Raw genomic sequence first — 26,992 nt, 5'->3', positions numbered from 1 at the left:
ATATAATAATAGTTGAAAGAAAGCCCCAGCACTTGTGAATGTTATTTGCTTGAGTGTAACACTAACTCCCCATAGCCAACAATGTTCATTGTTGCCACGTTCCACACGTCTTAAGTGTTTGGGCATGAAGACAAGTCAATCAGTCTGTGCGAAGGATTATTTCAGACGAGCTGACAGGGTTGGGCTTTGCCCAGCTATTACCTTGGAACGTCTGAGTTGGAATCCATAACATCTGTAGGCTCCTAATGCGGCATTCCAAAAATCCAAGCAGTCACTTTCACGCCTGGGATTTGCATTACCATAACTAGAAAAACAAACTACTACTAGGAATAATAACAGGTACTTTAGCCAGAAGGTTTCAGAAGCCAAATAAGAGTTTCATTCACAAGCTATTTTTATGGTACTCTAAGGTTCCAGCTCAAGGAATTCAGAATAAAATAATGATAGCAAGTATAAAATAGTCATATCCCTTAGTGGCATGGACCCTCTGTACATGCACATAGTACCTTCCACTTGAGAATCTTAAGTACCTAATAAATATTATTTAACTGAGCATCATGTCACCACCATGACAAAAGGCAGTAATATTATCCCCATTTTACAGATAGGAAACTGAAGCACAGAAGGGAGCTTAAGTGAGAGTCCAAAGTCACACAGAGAGTCTGTGGTAGAATCAGGAATGTAGCCCAAAATTCCCAATTCCTGGTCCCACTGTGCTTCCACCCTCCGTAGACTAAAGGCTTGTTTGCACACGGAAGCTGTAATTGTTTAATGTAAATCAGTTTAGTTAAATCCTACAACTTGTACGTGTGGACTCTCGTAAAATGATTTAAAACTGGTTCTATGCCTTTAGCTTGCACCTGTACATTTACCAGTGCAAGCCAAACTGATATAAGCCAGGTTCAAATTGATACAAGTGTGTCCGCACACAAAACTGTACCATTTTAACCAAATCGGTATAAAAATCACACCTTTAATTAAACCGGTCTAACTTTCTGTGTGGGCCAGGGCTGGTTCTGTGTAAAGATCCCAGTTCCCTTCTAGTGACTAGGTAAGGAGATACCCTCTGCTCAGGGTCAAGGTACAGCTATTCTCCATCTTGGGAGAAATCAGACATGCAGGAACAATAGTGGTGGACCCAGCCCAGAAAGATGTGGGTTTGGTTCTGAGGCTTTGGCTATGAACCATCTCAAAGTCTGGGCACATTTTTTCTCTTGGGGTTGGGCCAATGTCTGGGGAATTTCCATCTTTCAATTGCTGAGTAAAATTAGACCTCCAAAGAGAGGGACGTCACCAAGAGAGGCCAGGTGTGCTGGTGCAGTAGTGTTGGGTGGGTCAAGGTTAGCCAGACCAAACTCCTTTCCCAGCAGAGCAGAGCATGAGCCCCAGGCCTGTCCAGGGACAGAACACCATATGGAAGCCCAGCAAAGGGACAGCCTGACAGAAGGTTTATTTATCTCGGTCCTGCCCAGGTGACCGTATAACCCAGGAAGAAAGACCCAGCCCCACTGTCAGTGCTTGGGATGGGCCAACTCCACTACTCATCCCGCTACCCACATTGGATCGTACTTCCACCAGCTGTGTACGCCACTAATCCAGTCCTGCAGGGGCTACCGGGGAGAACGCAGCTAGGAGGCTGCTGTGACGGGTTAGATCACAGAAACCCCCCTGGGACTGCCACCTGATGTGCTGGGACTACCTCTGAGCCCATTTTCCCTGCCATCTTGGGACTTCAGTGCCCTGCCTGGTTGTGCCAGACATGCTAGCCTGCTACAAACACAGACCTAGGTCTGAACCACGTCTCCCAAAAGCTGCAGGTTTAACTGAAAACAGCTTAAGAAGTGCTCCTGTCTCCAACACCCAGATACCCAGTTTCCAATGGGGTCCAAACTCCAAATAAATCCGTTTTACTCTGTATAAAGCTTATACAGGGTAAACTCATAGATTGTTCGCCCTCTATAACACTGATAGAGAGGTATGCTCAGCTGTTCCCCCCCTCCCCCAGGTATTAATACTTACTCTGGGTTAATTAATAAGTAAAAAGCGGTTTCAGAGTAGTAGTCTGTATTCGGAAAAAGAACAGGAGGACTTGTGGCACCTTAGAGACTAACCAATTTATTTGAGCATGAGCTTTCGTGAGCTACATCGGATCCGATGAAGTGAGCTGTAGCTCACGAAAGCTTATGCTCAAATAAATTGGTTAGTCTCTAAGGTGCCACAAGTCCTCCTGTTCTTTTTAAGTAAAAAGCGATTTTATTAAATACAAAAAGTAGGATTTAAGGGATTCCAAGTAATAACAGACAGAACAAAGTGAACTACCAAGCAAAATAAAATAAAACACGCAAGTCTAAGCCTAATACAGTAAGAAAACTGAATACAGATAAAATCTCACCCTCAGAGATGTTTCAGTAAGCTTTTTTCCCAGACTGGACACCTTCCTAGTCTGGGCCCAATCCTTTCCCCTGGTACAGCTCTTATTCCAGCTCAGGTGGTAGTTAGGGGATTTCTCATGACTGCAACCCCCTCTGTTTTGTTCCACCCCCTTATATAGCTTTTGCACAAGGCGGGAATCCTTTGTCTCTCTCTGGGTTCCCACCCCTCCTTTTCAATGGAAAAGCACCAGGTTAAAGATGGATTCCAGTTCAGGTGACATGATCACATGTCCCTGTAAGACTTCATTACCCACTCGCTGGCGCACATGTATAAAGGAAGTCTTACAAGTAAACAGAGCCATTTACAACCAATTGTCCTGGTTAATGGGAGCCATCAAGATTCCAAGCCACCATTAATGGCCCACACTTCGCATAATTACAATCGGCCCTCAGAGTTATATTTCATATTTCTAGTTTCAGATACAAGAATACAAATAGGATGACCACACTCAATAGATTATAAGCTTTGTAAAGATACCTTACAAGAGACCTTTTGCATGAAGCATATTCCAGTTACATTATATTCACACGCTCGCAGAACAAAGCTAGGATGGAACGGAACTTCCCGCCACACAGGAACGGAACTTCCCGCCACCCCACAGCACTTCAGGGGCTGGAGGACTCCTTTAGCTGTCCGTGGTTATAGCAGCCTGCATGGATTGGGGGGCTTTAATTCATGCCTGATTATTCCCACCCAGGTTTATCTCAAACACTGCCCCGCCTTCAGTGTCACACTAGGGTTATTTATTCAAGACCTGGGCTGCTCCAGGCCTGGGTGGGTGAGGGGGAGAAAGATACTTAGATCTTGGCTCCCCGTGTTATCTCTGAACATCAGGCAGCTGTTTCCCGCCAAGGACAACCAAAGAGGGCTGGGGAGGGGAACAAAACCAGGAAGCTTGCAGGCGGGCCAACACCCACCTTCCTTAGCAATACAGTATCAAGGAAGAAAAGGTCCCATCCTCCCCAAGTATGTGCATGGAATTTCTCAGGAGTTAGTCACAATGGGTACATCCACACAGCACAAAAAGTCTCCGAGCCCAGGTCAAATGACTTGGACTCGCAAGGCTCGCGCTGCAGGGCTATAAATAGCCATGTAGACGTTCAGACTCGGGCTGGATCCCAGGCTCTGAGACCCACCCCCCTTGCCGAGTTTCAGAGCCCAGGCTCCAGCCTGTGCCCGAAGTGCTACGCTGCCATTTTTAGCCCGGCAGGACGAGCGCAAGCCAGGTGACCTGGGACCTAGACTCACTAGACTCACAAGGTATTTCTGACGTGCGGATGCAACCTGTGTGCCTTCCCTGACTCCCAGTCCCTCCCACCTCCAAGCAGAAAGCCATCCTCCGGCAGCCCAGAAGAGCTGCCAAGGGCAGGGAGGATGAGACAGCTCCCTGCAATGCAGCACAGATTCTATTAATAGTTTCAGCCACTTTATGTCTTTCCAATCCTTTTACTGACAAACTTTTACCCGGAGGGACACCAATTGGCCCATGGGATTGTGAATGAGCTCTGGGGCCTTCTGCTCCAGCTTCATACCTGCCCCAGAGGAGGAGGCATTACCACGCGCTGGCCTGGCTGGTTCGGTGAGACTCCATCCAGTCACTTGTGTCCACATCACAACGCCGTTGCGCTGTCTAGCATACGAGATTTGACTTGTCGGCAGCTTCCGAAGAGAGGCTGAACTCTCCGGGCACATTCGCTACCCTCTCCTGCACAGCGGGTCCCACCAGGACAGTGCAGAGGGACTTTGGTTGGAGGAATTGGGAAAATCTGCCCGGCAACTGGCTAAAGTGTGACACTTCTGGGAATAAATAATGCCTTTTCTCCAGCCTGGTCTTGTCTCAAGCAGTTTTACCAGCCTCCTGCAGGTCCTCCTCCATGGTGGAGGGTCCTAAACAGGGCCAGGGCCCAGGACAGGAGAGCTTATGACTGACATTCAAAATCATGAATCCTAGAGTTGGCCGGAATTTATTTTTCCCAATGAGAAGTTGCAACAAAAACATTAAAACTTGGTTTTGTTTAAAATTCTCCTAGACATTTTTCAGATTTGCAACAAAAAAAGTAAAACTAGAGACGGGGGTGAGGAGGGGAAGGGAAAAGGGGTTGGCACAAAAGCCAGAATGTTTCCATTCTGTTGAAAATGGAAATCTTTCATGAACATTTCCATTCTGTCAACAACAACAACAACAAAAAAACGTTTTGGTCAGAAAAAAAAGTTTCAACAAAAAATGTCAGTCATCTTGAATGAAAATGTAATGAATAAAAATGACCAGACTTTTTGTGTTTCCCCATCTTGGAATACAAGAACCAGGCATCCCCATGGGTGGATGCCTAGAGGACACATGACCCATTCTAGGTGTCTGACGAGTTAGATCCCAGAGCTGAGATGCAAAACTAGGGCGAGAGCCACACCTGTAAGTAATGGCATCTCCCTTGGGGGGGAAAACCCTAAATTCTCCAGAGAAGTCATTGAATCTAGAGCCTCCACAAGGAAGGGCTCGCTAGCAAGCCAGAATTAGCCCTGGAGTTAGGCACAGATGGTGGAATCCTGGCTCCTCTGAGGTCATTGGGATTTCTGCCCTTGGCTTTGATAGAACAAAGAACTCCCCAGGGAGTTTGTCTTCCTGCTGCATTTGGGAACAGATCCTTGGGGGAGGGTTTTTGTTTTTTGAGACACATCCTGAAATTCCAGGTGAGGAAGGTTAGTGTCCCTGGTTTTGCTGGGTTTCGTTTAGGGGAGAGCAGCCCTGGACAGAACATTTCTGAGCAGCGCTGGAGGAGGGGAGTTTGTGGTCTGTGACTTTCAGAGCAGTGCCCTAGTTACACCCACTGGGCCTCGTCAAAATCAAACAGCCGATCAGTGTAGAACAAATAAGAAACCCTACCCCAGTCAGCTTGTGCAGTCCAAGCATACAGGAGGCCACTGAGTCAGGTACAGGGGCTAGAAGCAATTTGTGATGGTGACTATGAGTTATGAGTGGATGGGCCGCACCTCTGTGTCCCATCGAACCAGGGCTGTGACTAACATTGTAGCTTTTAAGGGTGCCCCCACGGAGCAGGGGAAAGAGTGCAGCTTTGTCTCAGCCCTGGAGAGAGAAAGGCACCAGCTGCAAAGTTTGGATCCTGATGTACAGTTCCGGGGTGTTTGGAGCTGGGGCTTTGGTGCAGGCCTGTCTCAAAGATCCAGATAATCAACCATCAGGCTTCAGGGCACAAACTGACATTCTGCAGGGGCCAGGAGGGAATTCCCCCCTCCCCCCGAATTGCCCATCTGGGTCGATGCCTTTTAGCAGTTCTCGCCGTTCTCTGAAGCTCCAGGGATTTACTCAAGCCTGCCCTTAGAAACGTGCCCTTCCCTAGAAACGGTTTTTTGCCCTGGTGTTTCTTGCCTCTTTACAACATTTCTGTTTTGTATATCTTCAAATTCTACAAACTGACATAACAGGCTGAAAGCCCAGAATCAGTGACCCTAGCTTCATGCTAGGCACACTCACCCCCAAGACCAGCACTCGCACCTCCTGGGGCCCTCAGGTCTCCACCCGCTCCCTGCAGCCACACAGGTGATACACACCTGCTGCGTGCCGTCAGTAAATGTATGCGGAAAGACACGTTCCCTGTCAGAGTGACCCAGGCCATTCTGGACACAGACGCAGCAACCACTGACCTGCTGCTCGCTGCCTTCACCCCAAGTGATCCCAAAGGGTGTTCCAAGCGACAGTGTGTCCATAGAGCACAACCGAACGCAGTTACCTCTGGGGTGGAGGGTGGTGGGCAACTGACATTTTGGCCACAGGGACGAACATGTCTACTGTTGCAGAAAAGTGCTAGGGGTCCTTTAAAACCTGCACAGAGCAGGAAAGGGCTCAGCGTTTGGGGGCCTAAACTGCATGGACCTCAATTTACCTACCTGGCTAGCAGGACAGAGCTGTCTCTACCTTGCCAGCTTCAAACCTCGGGTTCCAGGCAGTCCATGTAGTCCAAACCTGAGCCTTTGCCACCAAGTCATCCCCACCCTGAGTTCTTGCTAATAGCCCTGTCCTGCAAGGAAGGGGAGTTATATCAGTGCAAACAGACAGTGTCTATTTTTAAAGCAGTTCCAGGCGGGTACCTTGTGTGGACAGATCCAATAACAGACCTACGTCCCCACCCCTCTGCTCTTCGCAACACTGAATTAGCATCTCTGTGGAGGGGAGGCAGAGCTTTCCCCTGGCTCTTTTCCGGAATGGTTTGGGGGCAGGGGAGAGCAAGGGAAGGAAGCAGTTTCCCTCCGCCTGTCTGGGGAGGGGGATTCCTTGGGAACATGAGTAAGGAGCAGGGCTGAAAAGGGAAACTGCTCAGCCAGCTGCGTCTGAACAAGCCAGGTCAGCTCTCCCCGGGCCTCGCAGATGGAGCAAGGAGGAGAAAGTGTGTCACTCTCATTAGTTCATGTGTATTTCTGGTCATGAAGTTCTACTCCCCAGCAAGGGCAGGGCGCTGGAGCGGTGGAGTGTGGGCCCAGGACCAGCATAACACAGAGTTCCCAGTGTGGGAGGGAAGCCTGCACACAGAACATCACTTGAAATGAAATCTGCCAGTCACTGCAGCTGCCTGGACACAGGGCGCAGTCACAGGGGAGGGCCAGGTCCGAGCTGTTCTCTCCGTTTCTGGGAGGAGCAGTGTTTGGCTCCAGGACGGCTCCTTGCACTAGGAGTAACGCTCTGAGCAGAGTGAAAGGACAGCTGTGTGCGCACTGCCGCGTGCTGTTCTGAGGCAGCACTGATGTCACTGCTAGACGCTGGAAGTGAAGAGTGCTAGGTGGGGCCCAGGCTCCGTGAAAGGGACACGGGCTGTCGTCTCACGGGGGTGTATTGTACGCCCAGGGACCCGCCTGCGGTTCCAGAGCGGCTGGCTTTGGAATGAGAGCTTGGATGGGCTTGGCCGTGAGTGGAAACGCAGCGTGACAGGGGCTTAGTGATGCTCAGCTGTGGAGCGCTGCTATGGGATGTTTGGCGGTAGCTGGCAGAGATGCTTTCACACAGTCCTGGATCTGGGTGCTGTACCTGGCACTTACTGCAGACCCAGAAATGGTTATTTGGGGAGCTGTTAGTTTGAGCTTACAAGGCCCCCAACTACACAGACAGCCTGGGGTGCCCCAGTCTGAACACTGGGCTCCCCAGGGTGCGTCCCTTAGGGTCTCCATTGGTGTGTCCACAGAAGGGTGGGGTGGGGGGCATGAACCAACCGTTCCCCCCATACACCACTCAGGAGCAGAAGCAGACTGAATCACAGACAGAATCACAGCCAAAGGGGCGTGCAGACCAGGGACAGGCTGATGGGCAGCGACTGGAAAGGACCCTGGGTCCCCAGCTGTTACTACTGCACATGCAGCCAATGCAAAGCACACAGGGCACCGCATAGCTTGGAAACTCCAGTCCCGTGCATCTCCTGGGGCCTGAATGTTACCCATGGCTACAGGCCCCTGCCCGCCAGGGTCTCGTGAGACATCCCCCCATGATAGCAGGCAGGGGATCAGCTCATCACATACCAATCCAGCCCACAGAGCAGTGGGGTCCCCATTGTCTGCCTGCCACACTGACAAGTCCCTCACGTGCATCAGCCGCATAGGAAAGAATCAGGAGAATTCTGTCCCCCCGTGAATCGCCCATCGAGTGGCTCCTCTGTCCTGGGAGCAGAGAATCTTCTGCAGGAGGTGCAGTCCCCCCCACACAGCACGCCAGCCACTTAGCCTCACCTGCCCTCCGCATGCTGGTCTGCTCAGGACACCACCGCCCCCAGCCTCTGCCCTGCTGTGGGGCCAGTGAAGGCAGACGCAGTGCCAACACTGGGCCTGAGCCTCAGCTGGTTCAATAAGGGGAGCTACCTACAGCCAATGCAGGGAGAACGGGGGCCAGCGGGACATGTCTGCAAAGGGTGGGGGGTGCTGCGCCACGGGAGGCTGGAATAGCCCCTGGTGCATCCTAGGGCTAGTGTCTCTCGAGCGGTGCTCACACAGGGTGAAGCTACAGAAGCATTGTCCTTCCCCTGGCCCCAGAGGCATTGTCCCCAGGACTATCCGAGCGAGAGGCCAGAGGCAGGGTGTGCTCATGAGGCTGTTTGCTCCGGCAGGGCCGTGCCCCATCGAGTCGTCGGGAACCAAGTCCCATTTCCCCGTCTCCGATGCCCTCCAGGCGTCAGAATGGAGCGCAGTCGTGGACCATCAGGACGGAACCTCTCTCTCCTTGTTGATTTACTCCCCTCCTGACGCCCGGATCGGCCGCTATACCCTGACTCTGGAGGCCTCTATGGGATACCAAGGCACCAGCTTCAGGCTCGGAGAGTTCATCTTGCTCTTTAACCCTTGGTGTCCAGGTGAGATTTTCATTCATCCATTTAAGTTGCAGGGATCTCTCCAAAATGGAGATGGGACAGACTCGGAACAACAGCCTCTGGCTGGGACTGCACAAGTCTGGAGCTGAACGGCCCACGCCAGCCTCTCTTGGATGGGCTGAACCAACACCAGCTCCAAACACCCAGTACTTTGGGGAGGTCTGACTCTGAGCTTCAGCAGCAGGCCCAGCTGTGCTCCAAGCCAGGATCCCTCTAACTTCACCCTAGAGCCAGCAGCCCTAGAGACCGCTGGTTCCCCTTCCCAGGCCATAGGAATGCACACATGGTTGGACGCCTGCGTCCCTCTCCAAAGGCTGAGCAGATCTGCTTCCTCCCTGGAAAATCCCTGACAGTGGGTGCAATCCGGTGCATGGGGAAGAGCGCGGACTGGAGGTAGGAGCCAGCCTTGCCGCTGAATCCAGAGGCGGGATGAACTCTGCCAGATGCAAGGGGACATCTCAATTCCCACCCCTTGCCCACTCGCTGCCCTGCTCCCAGCTACCATGGCCATCAGGACACAGGTTATGGGGCAAAACACACAGCTCTGAATGCCACTATGTTAACGAGCCAGCCAGGGTGCAAATAAAGCCACCACTATCCCTGCTGAGATCAGACAGCAGCATGTGGAGGGAGGGACCAATGTCTGGCCAGTGATCAACCAGGTTGCTTGCCCACCCCTTGTTCTTGTCTCCCACTGCTCTCCCCATCAGTACGAGGAATCTGTCCCCACCGACTCCCCCATCCAAGTGCAGCCTGATGTCACCCACGTGAAATACAAGGCCTAAAATTACAAACTTCCTGAATTCCAAAGCATTTTGTGCTGACTCTTCAGAGATAAGGAGTTTAGAAAGTTTCACTTGGCCACTGCCCCCATGGAACACCAGGGCTGGCAGGAAGTTTTTGCAATGAACAAATGACACAAAACATTTGGCCACGTTGTTCAATGTTTTTCACTGAAACAAGAAAAACCAAAAATCTCATCGACAGGAATATTTTTCAGTTTTCATTTTCTTGCGTTTCCCTCCCTCCTCCTCTCTTCTTTTTTCTTCCTCCCCCTTTCCAGTGGGAAAAAAGATGGGGGTGGGGGCGGAGAAGAGCACACAAGCAAAGCCAACCCCCCCACCCACCCAATGTTACATTTTAATTCAAATCTAATCGCATTGACATTTTACAGCAAATTCCATGAAAAATGTTGTCTGCAGCGCGCACGGTTTCATTTCCTTCAGCACTGCTCATGGGAAATCGTGGCCATTTTCCACAATGGCCCAGATACTCAGCAGCTGTGGGGCGATGCCAGTGCATGCCAGCTGAGGATCTGACCCAGTGGGGTCAGAGCATCACCACACAGGGCCTTTTCTCCTGCATCCCTGGGCCGTGAGTCCTAGGCTTGGTGCTGCTCCGGCAATGGCCCGAACTCTGTGTTATTGAGTTATTCCGTGGGTTTGCGGCCGCCCACCACTGCTTTTCCCAGAAGTCTCGGCTAGTTCGTGGGTGCTGGAATGAGAGGATCAAGGGGGGAGAGCGTCTCACCCTGTTCTCTCCCTCCCTTCTCCCCACAGACGACTCTGTCTTTCTCGAGTTTGAAGACCAGCGGTGTGAGTTCGTGCTGACGCAGCAGGGCCTCATCTACCAGGGATCTCTGAAGTTCATCGTCCCTATTCCCTGGAATTTCGGACAGGTGAGTCTCCAGCCCTGATCTTCTGCCCTGTATTGGCAACACGGTTACAGGGACTTGGGGCCCAGGCTGTAATCTCTGCCCAGGAACCTGCACATGGAGTTCCTCCAGGTGTAGCATCACAGTGCAGCTAGTCAGAGTCTATTATGCAGGATATCACCTCAAAGGGGCCTGCAGGATCCCTCTGGAAACACAGCAGAACCCACCCGCTACTGCCAGATAGCTTCATGAATGGCAAGGTACATCCCTCCCCCTGCTCCAAGTCACCATTCCCCCTTCAGGCTCACTTAACGGCCTGGAAGAATGGAGACAGCAATCCCGACCCAGTGACCGGGCAGTTCTGTCACACGTGGCCAAGCGGGACGGTGCATTTCCGGCGTCAGCCCTGGTCCCTCGCTGCTGGGGGCTGTGCTGTGCAGAGGCAGCATTCTCCACCCCAGCCGTCTGCCGTCCGCTCCTGCCGGCATTGAGAGTCCAAGGGGAGCAGTGCCCAGCACCCCTCCTTCCCCCGAAGGATGACGATCCGAGATGCTGGAGGGGCAGGAGGGGGAGGTCAGAGCGGGAGAGATGAGAAGATTCTGGGAAGAGTCGCTAGTGGGGAAACACATAGAACCCCCATGACCACACCAGGCTGGCTTCCTCACCGGGCCCAGGCTCTGCTCAGGCACAGTGGAGAGGGGAGAGCGCCGGGGGCTAATCACTGCTGACTGGGTCCTGCATAAACGAAAGCTTTAACTTACACCACTGGGCCCTTCTGCCAGCAGATAATCAGGCCCATCGGAGCCTCTCCTTAACACGTGCCCTCTGCTGGTGTCTCCGCTGGCACCGGGAGAGGGGTCCTAGAGCAGGAGGAGATGCGGCTAGGTGGTGGAGGTGGAGCGGCTTCATGCGGGTGGGGAGTCCCCCTACACAGGAGGAGGACCCCCAATGCAAAGCTGCAGCCTGTCTAATGTCCCTTTATCTCACGTGGGTGGCAGTAGGTAAACCTGGCGGTTCAGAGCTCCAGCCCCAACACACAGAACAGGGTTCGCTGCTCCCCCAGTGCGTCCCATCCCATGTGCCTGGCAGCAGGTGTCAATTTCTGTGTCCTCTGATAACACCTCAGTGGAAATCTCACTCCACCTGCCGCTGGAGGCAAATTAAAATCTCATTTCTGGAGGCGAAAATGCTGCGTTCAGATCCCAGGAGCAGCCCATAAATCCTTAACCAACGAGGCCTGGGAGAGGGGCCAGGACAGAACATTCCATAATAATGACAAAAACACCCTCTGTCTGGGAAACATATGGAGGGGCCTTTGTAAGATAACCAGCTCCCCTCCCAAGTTACAGTGCTGATAAGGGGACTGCCAGCGCCATGAGCTCTGCCCAGGTGTATTTTGGTCAAGAGCATGTCATGTCTGCATTTCACATGCCTTTGGTCATATTGGGCCTGGGGCTGCAAGTGGCTCCCAGCAACGTTCCCCCACCCGTGAGCTCGAGAGGGCTCCTCTCTCTTTGGGGCTGATTCTGAGTGGGGTGAGTGACCTGCAGTTCCCAAGGCAGACAACAGAGCTGCAGATTTCTGAGCACCTCCCAGGAGAGGGTCCTGTCTGGGGTGGAGCTGAATCAGGAACTTTCCAACCGCTTAGCATTCACCGCCACTGCACCCCTGAATGCAGCAAATTCCTCCTCCACCGTTACAAAAATCACCCTGGGTCACCAGAGTTCCCTGGCTCCTGGTCGGCTGTGCAGAACAGCAGCTGTCACTCAAGCCCAGCTCCTCCAAGGCACTTCCGCAGCGCAGGGCTCAGCATTACAGCGCCGGCTGCCTAGGGCAACCCTCAGCCCCAGGCTCCCTACACAACGCAGGGGGAGAGTTAGACGCTGGCTGAAAGGTTTGTCCACACAGCACGTTAGTGCACGGCAAGCTGGGGTGCGAGACGTTCACAGCCTGCCTTGCCAGGCACTGCCTTACCGTGCAGCCAAACCCTAAGTAAGGACTCTTCAGAAACCAGCGGGGTGGGGAGCTGCCTAAGCTAGCCAGGAGTGAAAGGCAGGGAACGTGGTGGGATTAGGCACCTAAGCAGCTGGTTGGCCAGAGACAGACACCTCCCTCCACTGGGGATCCTGAGCCAAGAGCCCTAAGCCCCATCTGCAGACAGAAAGAGACACCTTGCCCCCATATCCAGTGTTCTGGGGGGTAGGATGTTCCCCTGGGAAGCGGGACACTGACACTCAAGTTCCCATTGCAGACGAGGGACTTGAACCTGGTCCTCCCACCTCCCAGGTGAGTGCTGTCGCACTCGGCTGCGCTGGGGCAGGGGAGACACGCACTCATCCGGGGCGCTCAGGTGTGCTCTGGGCATACCTAAGGACGGGGCCCTGCTGGCGAGATGGGTGGGGACCCCCAGAGCTCGGACTCTGAGTGGCAGGGTGGGGCAGCACCAAGGGCGCTGTGTGCGCACCCAACGGTACAGTCAGGTGCCGAGAGCAAAACCGTGGGTGCCGAGGGAATTTGGGCAGCTGCTGCGGATGTCAGTAGGGCCCAAGTGGTGGATTCAGGCTCCTAAAGAGGCAAGAGGCAGCCAGGCCCATGGGAGGATCCGAGCCTCTTCAGGGAAGTCTTGTGACTCCTGTGAGGATGATGGGGCTAAGCAGCTGGGTTCCCACAGATGCGTGGGGCCCGGCGATGACCCGGCTTTCCAAGAGGCATCCCAGCTGCACGCCAGCAGTCTGCTCAGTGCTGAGGGTGGGAGGCTCAGTGATTTCATTTTCCATTCTTAGCCTTGAACTTTGCACACACCAGCTCCTTATCTGCACAAATGGACAAAAGCATCCAGACTCCCTGTCCCCCTCCCCCCTTTGTACAAGCCCCAAGCTGTCAGATAAAATTGCTCTGAAATGTCAATGCCGCCCCATCGCAGAACTGCTCTCACAGGTGCTTTGAGGACTGAGCCCGTCGGGCTCTCGCTTTCTCCTTCCAAGTCCCCCGAGCGGCCTCCCTAAGTAAACATGCCAAGCGTTTCTCAGAAGCCTTGGTACGGAGCTGGGTGCGAACACAGCAGAGCAACAGCCAGGAATGCGCATTCTCACTGACGTTTGAACCAGGGAGACAGTCAGTGCCTGATCCCCCTGGGCTGGTCCAAGCTCTTGTGGGTCCTGGCCGTGGCCCGCACACTAAGGGGCAAACTCCTGGGTAGCCCCCAGCTACCAAGACAGCTGCAGAGCCTCTGCCCCCTAAAGGGGTGGGTCTGGGGGCAGTCAGCTGTAGAGGATGCCCCCTCCCGCCTCCCCGGGCTCTCTCACACCCTCGCCATGTGTCCTCCTTGTTACACTGGAACAGTGAGACAGACCTAAGGCGAGGGAGGGGCTGGGTCCCCCTGCCACATCTCCCGCCCTGGGATGTAGCTATTTTCTATCCCTCCCAAACCTAGTCCCACTGCTGGGCACGCTCGCCCGCCCCGGGGGGACAAGTAGCCTGCTGTGCCAGCGCCAGCTCCCGGGCTTCACTGCGCTCTCTCCCTTTTCTCCTCTCTCTCTCTCCACCACACCAGTTTGAAGATGACATTGTGAACATCTGCCTTCAGCTGCTGGATACAAACCCCAAATTCCTTCGAGACCAAAACCGAGACTGCTCCCGCCGCAATGACCCCGTTTACATTGGCCGAGTCGTGAGCGCCATGGTGAGTCTGGGACACTTTCGGAGCCGGCCAACAGGCAGCTTTGTATCTGCTGGCTGGTCCACCCGTCCAGTGGCCCTTCCCCTCACCCACCCCCAGATCCCGTATGTGTTGCCATGTATTCCCTCAGCTGCCCCTGTTTAGCCAGCCAGCGGCAACCCCTGCGTATTATGGGCACCATCAGACAGCGGCGACACTGACCGCTCACCCCAGCTGACCCGACCGTGGTCTGCCTCGTTCTGTATATAGGGGCTACTAGACACCCCCGCAATTTTTCACATGGTCTGCACGATTGAACCACACTCACCCCACAGCAGTGGCTCTGCTCCACTCCGGGAGTTGTGGGGGTCACAGAGATGCTCAGGTTTGGGGGCCCTGTCAAACATGGGCCTGGGGCAAACTTTTGCTCCCCCCCGGCCAGGGGCCCTGCCCCCAACTGGCGCTCCTGCCAATGGTACACAGCTTGCATAATGTGAATACGGCTGGGGGCAACCTCATTGCAGTGGTAACGGTGAATGCCAAGGGCTGCAAACAGCCAGTGTTAGAGGCAGGCTGATTTTCCTGTTAAGAGGGTGATTGTCTGCAGCTGCCTGGGTGTTGGGAGATGGGCTAGCGGGCAGAGAGCAGGCAAGGGGAATAAAGGTGAGTGACCACGTGGCTCTCTCTTCCTCTCACGTATAAAAGCTCCACCCATCTGTCGATCCATCCACTCACTCTTCTACCTCTCTCCATCCCTAAACCCATCCATCCACCCTTCATTGGTCTGTTCTGTGATTCTATCCACCACTCCTCCAGTTATGAATCCGTTTCTCCACTGATCTCTGCATCCAGTCCAAACTCACACCCACAGCTTCCCTTCTGACTGCTTTTTCCATCAGCCTCGTTGGCTGATAGGCCATCAATTATCTTTTTACAAAGCCACTCTGGGAATGGGGCTCCCGTAGCTTGGAACCTGTGCCTTGTTCACCTTCTCAAGGTGGATACATGACAGAGACACAGTGCTGCTGAATTGGAGCTCCTAGAACTTCATACAGATGCTCTTCTTTCCTCTTCAGTCCAGTCCTTCCCCCTCCGGGGCCCAGAGGGCTCTGTCCCTGCACGGGCAGTCAACACTCTGCTCACCAGGAATCTCATCTATTGTGTTGCAGGTGAATTGCAATGATGATCAGGGAGTGCTCGCAGGGCGCTGGGACAATAAGTATGAGGATGGGATGAGCCCCATGTCCTGGATAGGGAGCGTGGACATTCTCAGGAGGTGGAGGAAGTATGGTTGCCAGCCAGTCCGATATGGCCAGTGCTGGGTCTTTGCGGCAGTGGCATGTACAGGTGAGGAGACCAGCTGACAGCTGCAGACGATTCCCCCTTCCTCACAGGACTGGGTCATTCCGATTCCCACGCGCTCCCCACATTCCAGGGCTCACAGTGACCCAGCTGACACTGGTGTGAGGCAGGAGTAACTCTGCTGAGGTCCACGGCATTAGACAAGGGAAACCAGACTTGCCCATCACAGGTCAGCAGGGGAGAGTCAGCTCCGTGCTGATTTCCTACCAATTACACTCTCTGTTAGTCTAATTAGTCAGGAAACTGCAAACACAATAAAAAACGCCTTGGTTTCTCAGTTACTTCTCTCTCATTCCCCCCAGCACGCAGAACACCCCCTGCCACAGGGCACAGCGTCATGTATTACATGACTGACAAAGAATAGTTTAAAAGAATGTAATTAATCCACACAGACCATTGAGAAATAGTATATGAATGACAGACAGAAAATTCCCCCATGTGCACACACAGGGACAAAGTCTCCAAATCAAAGGTAACCTTACCAGTGTGGGGGGCGTCAAACTGGTGCAAATCAGAACAGAATCAGGCCTTAAATTTTTCAAGACGCACATATACCTGCTCGCACTTATTTTTCTTGGGGACAAAGTGCATGAGGGTTTGGCCTCGTTCTCCTGGGTGCATAAACAGGAGGCAGAAAATAGCTAAAACGTATGTGGATTTCTGAGGCTGGCCCACCCCTACCGGTGGCCTTCAAAACTTTAAAACTACTGGTATATTCTGAAGGGTGCCCCATTTATAGTAAGCAGCAGCTAGGAGATTAAATAAAATTGTTGGATGCTGAATTCTACCTGGTCATGGAATCCCGGGACAGCACTTCCCCAGTCTCTTTTGTGCCCTGTTTCTAGTGAAGTATCAGAGCCTGACAGACTGTCAGTGTCACTGAACATCCTTCCACCGGCTGGAGCTCTGACGCCACCTCAGAGCGTGGAACAGACCTGTTGCTTTCAAGCACAAAGCCCCAAATCCTCTTCATGCAGGCAAAGAGGGCGATTCTCTGTCAAAGCTGAAGGCAGAGCCAGTGTTGTTTAAGGGGAAAACTCTTCCCTGGTGTTTTAGCTCCTGTAAATCAGGAGACCCACGTTTTCTATCCTTGGCTCCGTCACTGACTCACTGGTATGGCAGAGAACGTTAGTGACGATGCCTCCCCATCCCAGCCCCACCAGCGCAGTGCTGGGAGCACTTGTGTTCTGAGCGTCACGTCGGGCGAGACCTGCTCTGTGTATGGCCAGATGACATGGTGCTTAGGAAGCTGTTGGCCACCTGGCACCATCATTGCTGCCTCCCCTGGAGCATGTATGACATTTTGGCAAAAAAAATAAAATCGAGTTGTTGTGGCCACAACCACTGTCTGTGACATGGTCTCTCTGGGCTTCCGCACAGCAGCCTGGGCACCTGCTAGGACAATGCTTCCCTGCATTGCAGAGGGGTTGTGAGGCTCAGGGACTGGACAGCACTCTGAGAGCCTGGGATGGAAAGTGCAGTTCAAGGGATTCCAATAGCCAGCCACAAAATGCACCGGGCTTCACCTCTCCCCTTCTCACTCCCTCCCCAGTCCTGAGATGTTTGGGAATTCCCACCCGTGTGGTGACCAATTATAACTCCGCCCACGATACCAACAGCAACTTGGTCATTGACCGTTACCTAGACGAAATGGGAAACCTGCAGAAGACATCCAAAGACATGATATGGTGAGTAGCATCCACGACAAAGGACACTGCTTCAGGGTGAACTGCTCATCACAATATCCCAGGCTACATGAATATTGCTCAATACGGCATGCCAGGAGCTGGGCTATTCAGGAATGCAGGCCACATTCTCCCTGCAGTTACAGGCAGATCTCATGCAGGACTGAGGCCCCCTGTAAGATCAGTAATGGTACCTGGCAATGTCCACCTCAGCAAGCATTGAGCAAGTGGCAGAGGACAGCCCCTGAGTGTCCCTAGCAGACAGCGCTGGAAAGCTGGGACCCTCTCAGACAGGCTGCTGGACATCTCTTGTGTCAGGGATCCAGAAGACATGACCTTTCAACTCTCTCTCTCTCCTCTCTTTGCTTTCCTTACAGGAATTTCCATTGCTGGGTGGAGTCCTGGATGACCCGGCCTGACTTGCCCCCTGGCTGTGATGGATGGCAGGCTTTGGATCCAACTCCTCAGGAGAAGAGCGAAGGTAAGGAGATGTTATAGGCAGTGGGCCTGATCACAGCCTACGAAAGCAATCAGCCAAGCCTGGTTCTGTTCGTAGCCCTCACCTCAGGACCATTTTTATTCTCTAAAACAGAAAAATAGCACACTAGCCCTGCTTCCAACCTAGGTTGTGGGGCCCCCGGTCTCCAGCAGCGTAATGGTCAGGACCTTCCCCAGGCTTGGCAGGGGTTCACAGGGCTTGCTTGCCCTCTCATTGTCTTCTGGCGCAGCACTTGGAGAGCATCCTCCTGGCCTTTCAGCCCCTTGTGGAGCTAGGCTTTGTTTATATTCCCCCAGCTGGGAACCATCAGAGCCACTCACTAGATGCTGTGCAGCTGGGTCGGATGATTCCCAGCACTTGCCTGCTGGGCTCTTCTCCAGAACAGAGCTGGCCGCTCCCAGCCCTCCTGGCTTTTAAAGGGCAGGCTGCCCAGTTACAGAGGCCACATACTTCAGTGCAGTCCAGATGGTGTATGGCATACACCCACCATATCCAAGATCCTGACTGGCACAGTTCACCCAGCCCGCATTCCCATGTGCACTGACCGTGCTCGCTAAACATGGAAGACTAATGCAGATTCCTTTCTCCCCAGGGGCATACTGCTGCGGGCCAGCTCCAGTCAAAGCCATCAAGGAAGGTGAACTGAGGCTGAATTATGACATCCCATTTGTCTTTGCGGAGGTCAATGCGGATGTGGTTTATTGGGTGCTGCAGAAGGATGGCTCCAGAAAGAAGACCATCCACTCTTCTACCGTAGGAAAGAACATGAGCACAAAAAGCGTGGGCAAAGATACCAGAGAAGACATTACCCACAACTACAAGTACCCTGAGGGTATGTGCTGCTTGTCAGAGGATGTGCTGCGGGACGGGTGCCAGCTGGTGTTCATTTCTTCTGCCGATTTGTGGGCAGGAATCATGCTAGTTCCCACTGAGCGCATAGAATCAAAGAAATATAGGACTGGAAGGGATCTCAGTAGGTCATGATGAAATAGAGGCAGAAAGGAAGGGCAAAGCACGATGCAGCTTGGGAAGGTCTGGTCACTGCCCAGTGAAAGAAAAGCCAAGTGCTGGGGGATAAAATGGGGGGGACCCCAGGATTGGACAAGAATCATCTAATTAATAAAGCATCTGATTGGTCAAGCTGCAGCAGTCACATTCAGGATGGTTGTGGGGAGAAGGGCAAAGGCAGCTGGGGCTCCAGGGCCAGCATCTTGTTGACCTACCTGGTAACAATGATCTTTTCATGCACTGCAGGATCCGACCAAGAAAGGGAAGTGTTTGCAAAAGCAGAACTCCAGAAAAGTTACCTGACTGAGGAGGAGAAGGGGGTGAGCATCAAGATCAAGGTGTCCGAGGGCATGAACAATGGCTGCGATTTTGACGTCTACGCGGTCATCAGCAACAACACCGAGACCGAACGGCTCTACAGGCTCATGTTCTGTGCCCGGACCACCAGTTACAATGGAGTCATGGGCCCTGAGTGTGGGATGAAGGATCTTCTTAATGTCATTCTCCTACCCCATGCAGGTAAGAGACTGGCTCCAGGAACGACACTGGAAATAAAGCAGGGACAACAGAGCAGAGAAAATACTCTCTACTTCCTAGACCAGCCGAGCTCTTTTAAACCCAGCGGCACCGTAGTGATTTATACCAGCTGACAATGTGGCCCTCTGTAGCTGCCCATCTCTGGCTGTATCTGTTGCAAAGAGCAGCACAGCTCAGCATTCTGTGTGTATCCTACAGCCGGATCTGAGACAATAGGGGAGATCGCAGACAAACGTTGTAGAGAGTTTTCTCCATTGTGGTAGAACTGGCATTTTGTTGAGCTCATTCTCAGACAGCATTTTGTACTGTGGAGAGGGCAGTGTCTGTATGGTACAGAGGGACTGAGTTTGAAGTCAGGGCACAGAATGGGGCATGTCTACCTAGGAGTTTAGGTGCTCAGCACCAGGGCATCTAAGAACCGTGGAAGACTTAACGTTTGTTTTTTCAACGAAGATCTAATTTTTTTAATCCTTGTAACTCCCCCTGCCCAGCTGCTCAAGTTTTCCATTGATCAGTATTCTGGGAAAGCCAAGTCAAATGAGTGCGTTTTGCACTTTGACCGGAAGGCAGCGAAACTGTGGTCATTCCCATGTGTCCTGGGAAGGCCAGGACTGTCCGGTGGTGGGCCAGCTGCCAAGGCAGCTTTGCCCTCATGCTCACCCATCTCCTTCTTGTGGCTGGCAGTGCCATTGTTCCAGTACAGCTTAGCGCTGATGGGCAGTCTAGGGCAGAAATGCTATCTAAGAATACACTTCCAGGAAGAAGCTTGCCAATAGCATGATAGCTGTATCATCCCTTTTCTAGGCCACCATAGGCCAGAAAAACCTCACAGCCAGATCTAACCTGGATGTCATCCCAGCCGCTAAGTTTATATGCAAACTTTTGCACACAATTTGCACCCACAAATGGGATTTGTGGGTGCAAATCAAGCAGGCATCATGTTGCATGAACAAAATCCAATAATCCAGATGGCACCCACAAATCCCATCTGTTTATGCAAATTCTGGTTTTAGCTTGTTCAAAGTTGGAGACCGTTTTTGACAATTGGCCCAACATATTATCCTTATTGACTGCTGAGACTCAAATCAACACAGATTAACACAACCCTCATTCCAGACTGGCACTTTGCATTGAATTGCTAAACGAGCTGTGAGCTGAGGACAGATTTTCATTCTGAACTTCAGTTTCCTGGCTTTTTCAGTGTGTGCCACAGCCGTATGTGAGTCGACAGATGTTATTTTACTTAATTCAATTACATAACAAGCCACCTGGGTCCTCAGTTCAAACAAACCATGGGCTGGCGCAGCACAAGAATTCAGTATTTGTGTTTAATCCCATGTAATAATAAAGGCACCAATCATACCGGCGGGAGGGATAGCTCAGTGGTTTGAGCTTTGGCCTGCTACACCCAGGGTTGTGAGTTCAATCCTTGAGGGGGCTATTTAGGGATATGGGGCAAAAATCTGCCGGATGATTTAGTTGGGGATTGGTTCTGCTTTGAGCAGCGGGTTGGACTAGAACCTCCTGAGGTCCCTTCCAACCCTGGTATTCTATGATTCTACCCTGGAGGCAAACTACCAAGATAAATAGCACCTAGAGTCTGTTATTTCCTCTGGGTCGGCTCCCAGCTGAGACACGTAGGTGGTGTTTATCCTGGCGGGTAGCCGCCAAGCTGCATTAGCCACTTCCATGGTTGCCCAGAGAGGGTTTTGAAATGGCTGTGCTGCACTAAACCGCAGCCTGCCTCGACGTGCAAGCCCCCACGCAGGCAGATTGCTATTTTATAGGCTCTGGCTCTCTGGGCTTCTGCTTTATGGCCAAGGCAGCTTTCAGTGGTTTCCCGCTTATTTATTTACTGTTGTGGATTTGTAAATCTTTGCTGAAAGGATAAAGAACATTATTCAGAAATGGATTTGGAGATGGGCCAAAGCAGCGCCTGTCTGACTCTCTCCTTATTAAGCAAATGAGTTGGGCTTATCCACATTGGTCTCTCTTTCTGGGTCTTTATACCACACTCATCTGTCCCCTCTCAGAAGAGATTTCTCTCTCACTATTTCTGCATTCTATGTTCTCTCTCATGAATACATTGTTATTTTGAAAATTCTGACTCAAGCCACTCCACTCATTGATACAACCAGGCAACAGGTGTTCCCAAACCCATTTACAAATGCATGAAGTGTTAAAGCCGGGTTTCACAACTCCCAGAAACCATGCTCGGCTGCGTGGTCCAGACCTGGGTTTTACAGCTCCCAGACCCACTTGGCTGCCTGATCTGGACCTGGGTTTTACAGCTCTGGACCCATGCTTGGCTGCTAGATCTGAGATTTCCAGTTCAGATCCTTGAAAATTGGATCAAGTGGCCGGAGAGCCACTGGAGGCCATAGCTAGGTCTCCTAGGTCAGCCTGGACAGGCCTGGGGACCTGGATGGTGACCAGCCTGAGTGTGAAGCAGTCGTCCTGCTCCAGCAGGTCCAGACAAAGCCCGTGCCAGATGGGCGCATCCTGCCTGACAAACTAACGATGAACCAGATTTGCCTCAAGAGGAAAGCACTGAGTCTGGGCGTGATCAGAGTTCGCTGCAGCTAGAGTGGGGCTGAGAGCGCTGCCTATCATGCTGACCAGTTGCCTTGGACTCCTGCGTTCATCTGTAGCCATCTGGCTCCTCTTGCCTTCCACTGAGATGGTCGGCTCTCTGGGGCAGGGTCCCTCCTTTTGTCCTGTGTCCGAACAGCCCCTGGCACAGTGGGGTCCTGGCCCATGATGGGGGCTCCTCGGTGCTACGATAACACAAATAAATAATAACAACGTCCCTGTACAGAGTCACTGCGGAGGTGTCCTGACCTGTTAGCACTCCTCTGGAGAGTCGCTTATGGCCTCATTTTTCGGGGGTGCTGAGTCCCCCTCTAGGGTTGCCAGGAGTCTGGTTTTCGACCAAAATGCCCAGTCGAAAAGAGACCCTGGCGGCTCCGGTCAGCCTTCCTGCCTAGGTATTGCCACCAGACTTTGCCACTGTCGTGCTAGCTTGATTCTGGGGACAATCCCAGCCCTGGAAAACCAGACATTGCACCACGCTCAGAGCCAGGGTAGGGGGCGGCTCCTCCCCCTGACGTCAGTGTCTGTGGCACCTGCTTGAGCCAGACCTGAAATCACCCCCTTTTCTCTGTCATTTCCATTCCTGCCTGCTGACTGCAACAGCTGCAGGGGGACAGCTGGCCCCAGGCTAGGTGATGGCCCAGCCCCTGGCTCAGTGATCCTTGGGCATCAGGAAGCCAGAGGGAGTTGAGCTTTCGGGGGACAGCTAACCCGGATCTTTTTCACCTTTCTCTCCAGAAAAGACCGTGCCCCTGCGTATTCTGTATGAGAAGTACGGCAGCTGCCTGACACAAGACAACATGATCAAGCTGATGGCCCTCCTGATTGAATACCAGACCGGAGATATCATCCTTGGGGTCCGAGACATCTATATAAAGAACCCGGATATTAAGATTAGGGTAAGGGCTTCAGCACATCCCCATCCTGTCACTGCTGAGCACATGTATGGTCCCTGCTCAGCTCCGCAGATGCGGAGGGGACTGGGACACATTCTCCGCCCAGTATCCTTGGTGCTAGCCAGGCAGCAATCATGGAAATGATGCAGCTTGCAGCATACCCTCCTCCCCCAATGCATGGTATTGAACTGACATCCCTGCAATCAGACACGGAAACCAGCCTTGCTCTGCTACTGCACTGGGAGAGCGCATGCCTCTGGCAGTCTGCCTTGCCACCTGTGTCCCAGGGCACACGGGAGTTCGAGTGTAGTGCCATGTCAGAACTGAAAAGCATCAACACTGCACTGGGCCCCAACCCCGAGACCAAACTGCCAGCCACTTCCCACATCTCCCCGTGCCCAGTGCCTCCCGTTTCACCTCACTCAGCGCTAGAAAGGAGGGGGAAACCTGGCAGCCTCCAGCTCTCCCACAGGACCCTCTAAGGGGCTATTGGCTGAGCATCTCACAAACAATGCAAGGGGCCACTGCAGGGCTTGAGCCCGCAGAGGGGATGCTGCAGCATTGCTGAGCAATTCAGGGTGTGGCCCAGGGGTGTGGGATGAGGTCAGGTGCCAGCTGTGAGGGCAGAGAGGAGAGACCGTAGCTGAGGGCGGAAGGCAGGAGAGTTTTCCTTCATAAAGGGGAGCAGGTTGGTGTGGGCAGTGCTGTGAGGGGTTTGCGGCAGGTAGTCTATAGCTGCTGTCAGACAGGCAGGGTGCATTGCCACACCTCTTGGTGACTCCCACACAGCCAGAGACTAAGCGCAGAGCCAAGCCAAGCCATGTGGCCAGGCCGGGGGCCAGGAACGGGGTTTGTTTCACTAATGCAGACACCGGCCTGACATGACCAACGCAACATAACAGCTTCACGCCGGGCAGGGGCGGGGAGGGGTCGGGAACGTTACACACTCAGTCAACAGGTCAACAGTAACCAGAGCAATGGAAGGGAGCGTATGTGTGTGTACACACACACACACACACACACACACTCTCTCTCTCTCTCTCTCTCTAATGGCAAAAGGGACTTCACTGAGGAGCCAACTGATTTCTTTTAAAAACAGATTTTAGGGGAACCAATGCAGAAGCGGAAGCTGGTGGCAGATCTCACCCTGACTAACCCCCTCTCGACCCCTCTGAGCGGCTGCGTGTTCACCCTGGAGGGGGCTGGCCTGACCGAGGGACAGAAGATCCAGGAGCTGTAGGTGTTTTCTACTCCCACTGTGGGGTTGGGCTGCTGTGCGGGGGCAGGGGCCAAGTTTGACTTTTGAGACTCGGCGAGAACTTTGCACAGGGAAGGCGCTTGCCACTACCCCAGTCCCACCTCAGCTAGGGGGTGCCGTGGGGAATGAAGTGGGGATGCGAACTCTGAGAGAGATTGCAGCTACTCCCGCCCCAGTGAAAGCCACTGAAGGGACTGGCGGAGGGCTGGCGGGGGAAGCTCAGAGCACCCCCAGACCAGCTGCCCCCAGCAGGAGTTGCTGTGGGGGGATAGTGGAGGAGGACAGGCCCAGCAGAAGTAGCCGCACGGAACGGTCTGGGGGCATCTGGCTGTAAGCGTCCTGAGAGTCGATTTGCTGCAGTTCACTGTGGACGCTCAGTTTCATCTCAGTTATTAAAGGGAAAGCTCCCTCCCGCCCCCCAAACAGTTTGTTTTGCTGCTCCGCAAGGATCTCCCCCTCAGGCTGGTGCTGCCTATGAGGACCAAAGGGACAAGCCTGTCCAGTGTCCCCGGGGCTCCCGACAGGGCCATGCATGCGTCTGGCGAGGGTACTTGGTAGTGACCCCCTGCAGGACTGCAGGCAGTGGGGACTGAGTTACGCTGGCAGGTGGTACTGGGGTTTGCTGATTTTACCTCTCCCCCGCAGCGCCAGCCCCATTGAGCCGGGGCAGGAGGCCAAGTTCAGGGTGGACTTGGCCCCCCAGCAGTCCGGCCTGCACAAGCTTGTGGTGAATTTCGAGAGCGACAAGCTGAAGGGAGTGAAGGGCTATCGCAACGTGATTGTCGCCCCGCTGCCCAAGTGAAGCTGCCTGACCCGTGCTCACCTGGCCCTGCTGACTCCAAGATGAGCCTCTTCTCAAGAACTAAGGACGTTCCAGAGGCCTGGTCCAGAGTTCCCACCGAGGCCCACGGAGAGGTTCTGCAGCATCAGGCCCTGTATATGTTAACCTCACCACTCCACCCAGCCCAACATGCTAAACCCTCAGTTCCCTCCCCACAACCCCCCAAAAATCCCTTCCCCCAAACCCCTAAGGAATCCCTCCATCATCAGCAGAAGAAAAGGCACTTCGGTGGGCAGGGGGTTATTGCAAAAGGAGCATCTCATTGCTGTGGGATCAGCTCGCTGCTGGGGCTGTGGCAGGGGGCCTGGGCCTTGGCAGCAGTCCCCTCGGGAATGGCTGGGTGCACCTGGCACATCTCACCGTCCTGGCGGCGCACCGCCATGGGACATGTCCCCTACATCACTCAGCAGTGAAGCAGTTACTAAAAATTGCCTCGCCTCGTGATGTGGGGGAACATCATCTGATGATTCCCGCTGTGGCCGCTTACATTTGTAATGGGGTGTGGGAAGAGTTAACCCCTCCCAGTCCCAGGGCATTCCTAGCAGCCCAACCTCACATCTATGCAAATCAGGAGGCATTTTAACAGGTCTGAAAAGTTTGCAGTTCCAAAACCACCACTTCTTCTACAACTAGACACCACCGAGAACCCTCTCCTTTCCCCCAGCTTTACATACGCCACTGGGAAGCTGAGCAGAATTTATAAACTAACCCGCAGGAAGACAGACACTTTTCTAACAGGATTGCACAGGGTCAGCATTATTTTGTACTAGTTATCAATGCCGGGAAAGTGCTTTTGAAACCAACGAGGTGGAAAAAGGATTGTATAATGTGAGCAACACTGTGTTTGTTTTCTATGCATATTATATATACCCTCTTGTGTACAGACAGGGGAGTGTATGCGCTTTTCTAACCCTTTCCACTAATGTCCCGGCAAACACTGCGTGCCGAAGACCGGACGTAACACTGACATGAATTCACTCTGTAAGCACAGAATAAAGAGTTTATTTTTCACTTTCAAAATCAGACTGGCTGCGTTCTCAGCCTGATGCGTCTCAGGGGGCTCCCAGTAATCTCTCTGTCCGTCTTACAGCCTGCTGGGAGTAGGGGTGTTTTTCCACTAAATCAATATGAAATTGCGTTTTCTGTCCTCCCTAGGTGAATTAATGCCCCCAGTAAAATGCTGGGTCAGTGGATTTTTTTTTTTACATCAATTCATGCAGGAGTCCAAACAAGCCACTCTCTGATTCCCCTCTAAATAGCTCTCTCCCTGTTTCTATAGCTGCAAAGCCAATACATTCAATGGCAAAAAACTACTCTGACGGAGAGTCACTGTCGCTTGGTTGTCAGTCATCCCCTTGCAGAATGCTGAATTGAGCAAATCTCAAACTTTGGAAAACCAGGAAGTGCAGAGTTAAGGTTGCCCACACAACCTTAACTCTGCCCCGCTTCAGCTATGCCCCAACACGTCCCAGTAACACACATGCCTTTATTCTGCCCACCCCACAGGTGCTGAAATATACAAGCGCCTCCCCTCCTACACCACATTCAGCCCCCCACCCAGGAGTCCACCAAACATTATTGAAGGACAAAAGGGGAGAGGGATGGGAAGGTTGCTCACACCAGTTTCCTCTCTTCCTCGGGAGCTGGCAGCAGCCAATGAGGATTGCAGGCGTACACGCCAGGTGCAGTCGGGGGTTAGGTGTGCGGACACTAAACAGTGGAGGCACGAGCTGGGCCTGCTTGGTAGAGGTGTCTGAGAGGAGGAGACGTGGGGGTTACTTTGAGGCGTGTGCCAAAGCTGTGATTGTGATAGGAAAATCCAGGTTCTGCAATGGGTGAGAGCAAAGGACAGAGCAGCCCGTGCATCTTCCAGGCTAGGGCCGGCTCTACAGCTTTTGCCACCCCAAGCAGTGAAAAAAACTGCCATCGCGGACGGCAAAAGGGAGAAGCTGCCGCCAAATTGCCACCACCGTGGAAACTCTGCCGCCCCATTTCTAACCGCCGCCCCAAGCACCTGCTTGGAACGCTGGTGCCTGGAGCCAGCCCTGCTCCGGACCCAGCCCGTGCCATGTCAGTGCCAAAGTGTGCATGTTCGACAGGGAGCAGGGCCCGGGGGTTGTCGGCTGCGAGCCGAGCGAGGAGAGCAAGCGGAGCGTTTATTATCTCCACGCGCTCCTGGTAAAGCGAGTGGGGGCAGTCTCAGGGGT

The 26,992-nt window shown here is 53.1% G+C and overlaps 1 protein-coding gene across 1 annotated transcript in view; it reads left to right on the top strand.

Annotated features, from left to right (window-relative positions):
* The window catches only part of TGM2 (transglutaminase 2), a 39,856-nt gene extending 14,079 nt beyond the window's left edge, over positions 1–25,777 (top strand). Inside the window, exons 3-13 of the mRNA XM_074969953.1 lie at positions 8,535–8,777; positions 10,355–10,473; positions 14,003–14,131; positions 15,277–15,454; positions 17,022–17,157; positions 17,532–17,635; positions 18,246–18,485; positions 18,908–19,180; positions 22,529–22,689; positions 23,786–23,922; positions 24,590–25,777. Of these exons, the coding sequence (XP_074826054.1) occupies positions 8,535–8,777; positions 10,355–10,473; positions 14,003–14,131; positions 15,277–15,454; positions 17,022–17,157; positions 17,532–17,635; positions 18,246–18,485; positions 18,908–19,180; positions 22,529–22,689; positions 23,786–23,922; positions 24,590–24,746 (1,877 nt within the window). The 3' untranslated portion in view covers positions 24,747–25,777. The remainder of the gene's footprint in view (positions 1–8,534; positions 8,778–10,354; positions 10,474–14,002; positions 14,132–15,276; positions 15,455–17,021; positions 17,158–17,531; positions 17,636–18,245; positions 18,486–18,907; positions 19,181–22,528; positions 22,690–23,785; positions 23,923–24,589) is intronic.
* The last annotated feature ends 1,215 nt before the right edge of the window (positions 25,778–26,992 follow it).

The sequence above is a fragment of the Natator depressus genome, chromosome 13 (assembly GCF_965152275.1).
Source record: "Natator depressus isolate rNatDep1 chromosome 13, rNatDep2.hap1, whole genome shotgun sequence".
Classification (NCBI taxonomy): Eukaryota; Metazoa; Chordata; order Testudines; family Cheloniidae; genus Natator; species Natator depressus.
The sequence above is the reverse complement of the archived record's forward strand: the minus strand, read 5'-3'. Positions and strand labels throughout refer to the sequence as shown.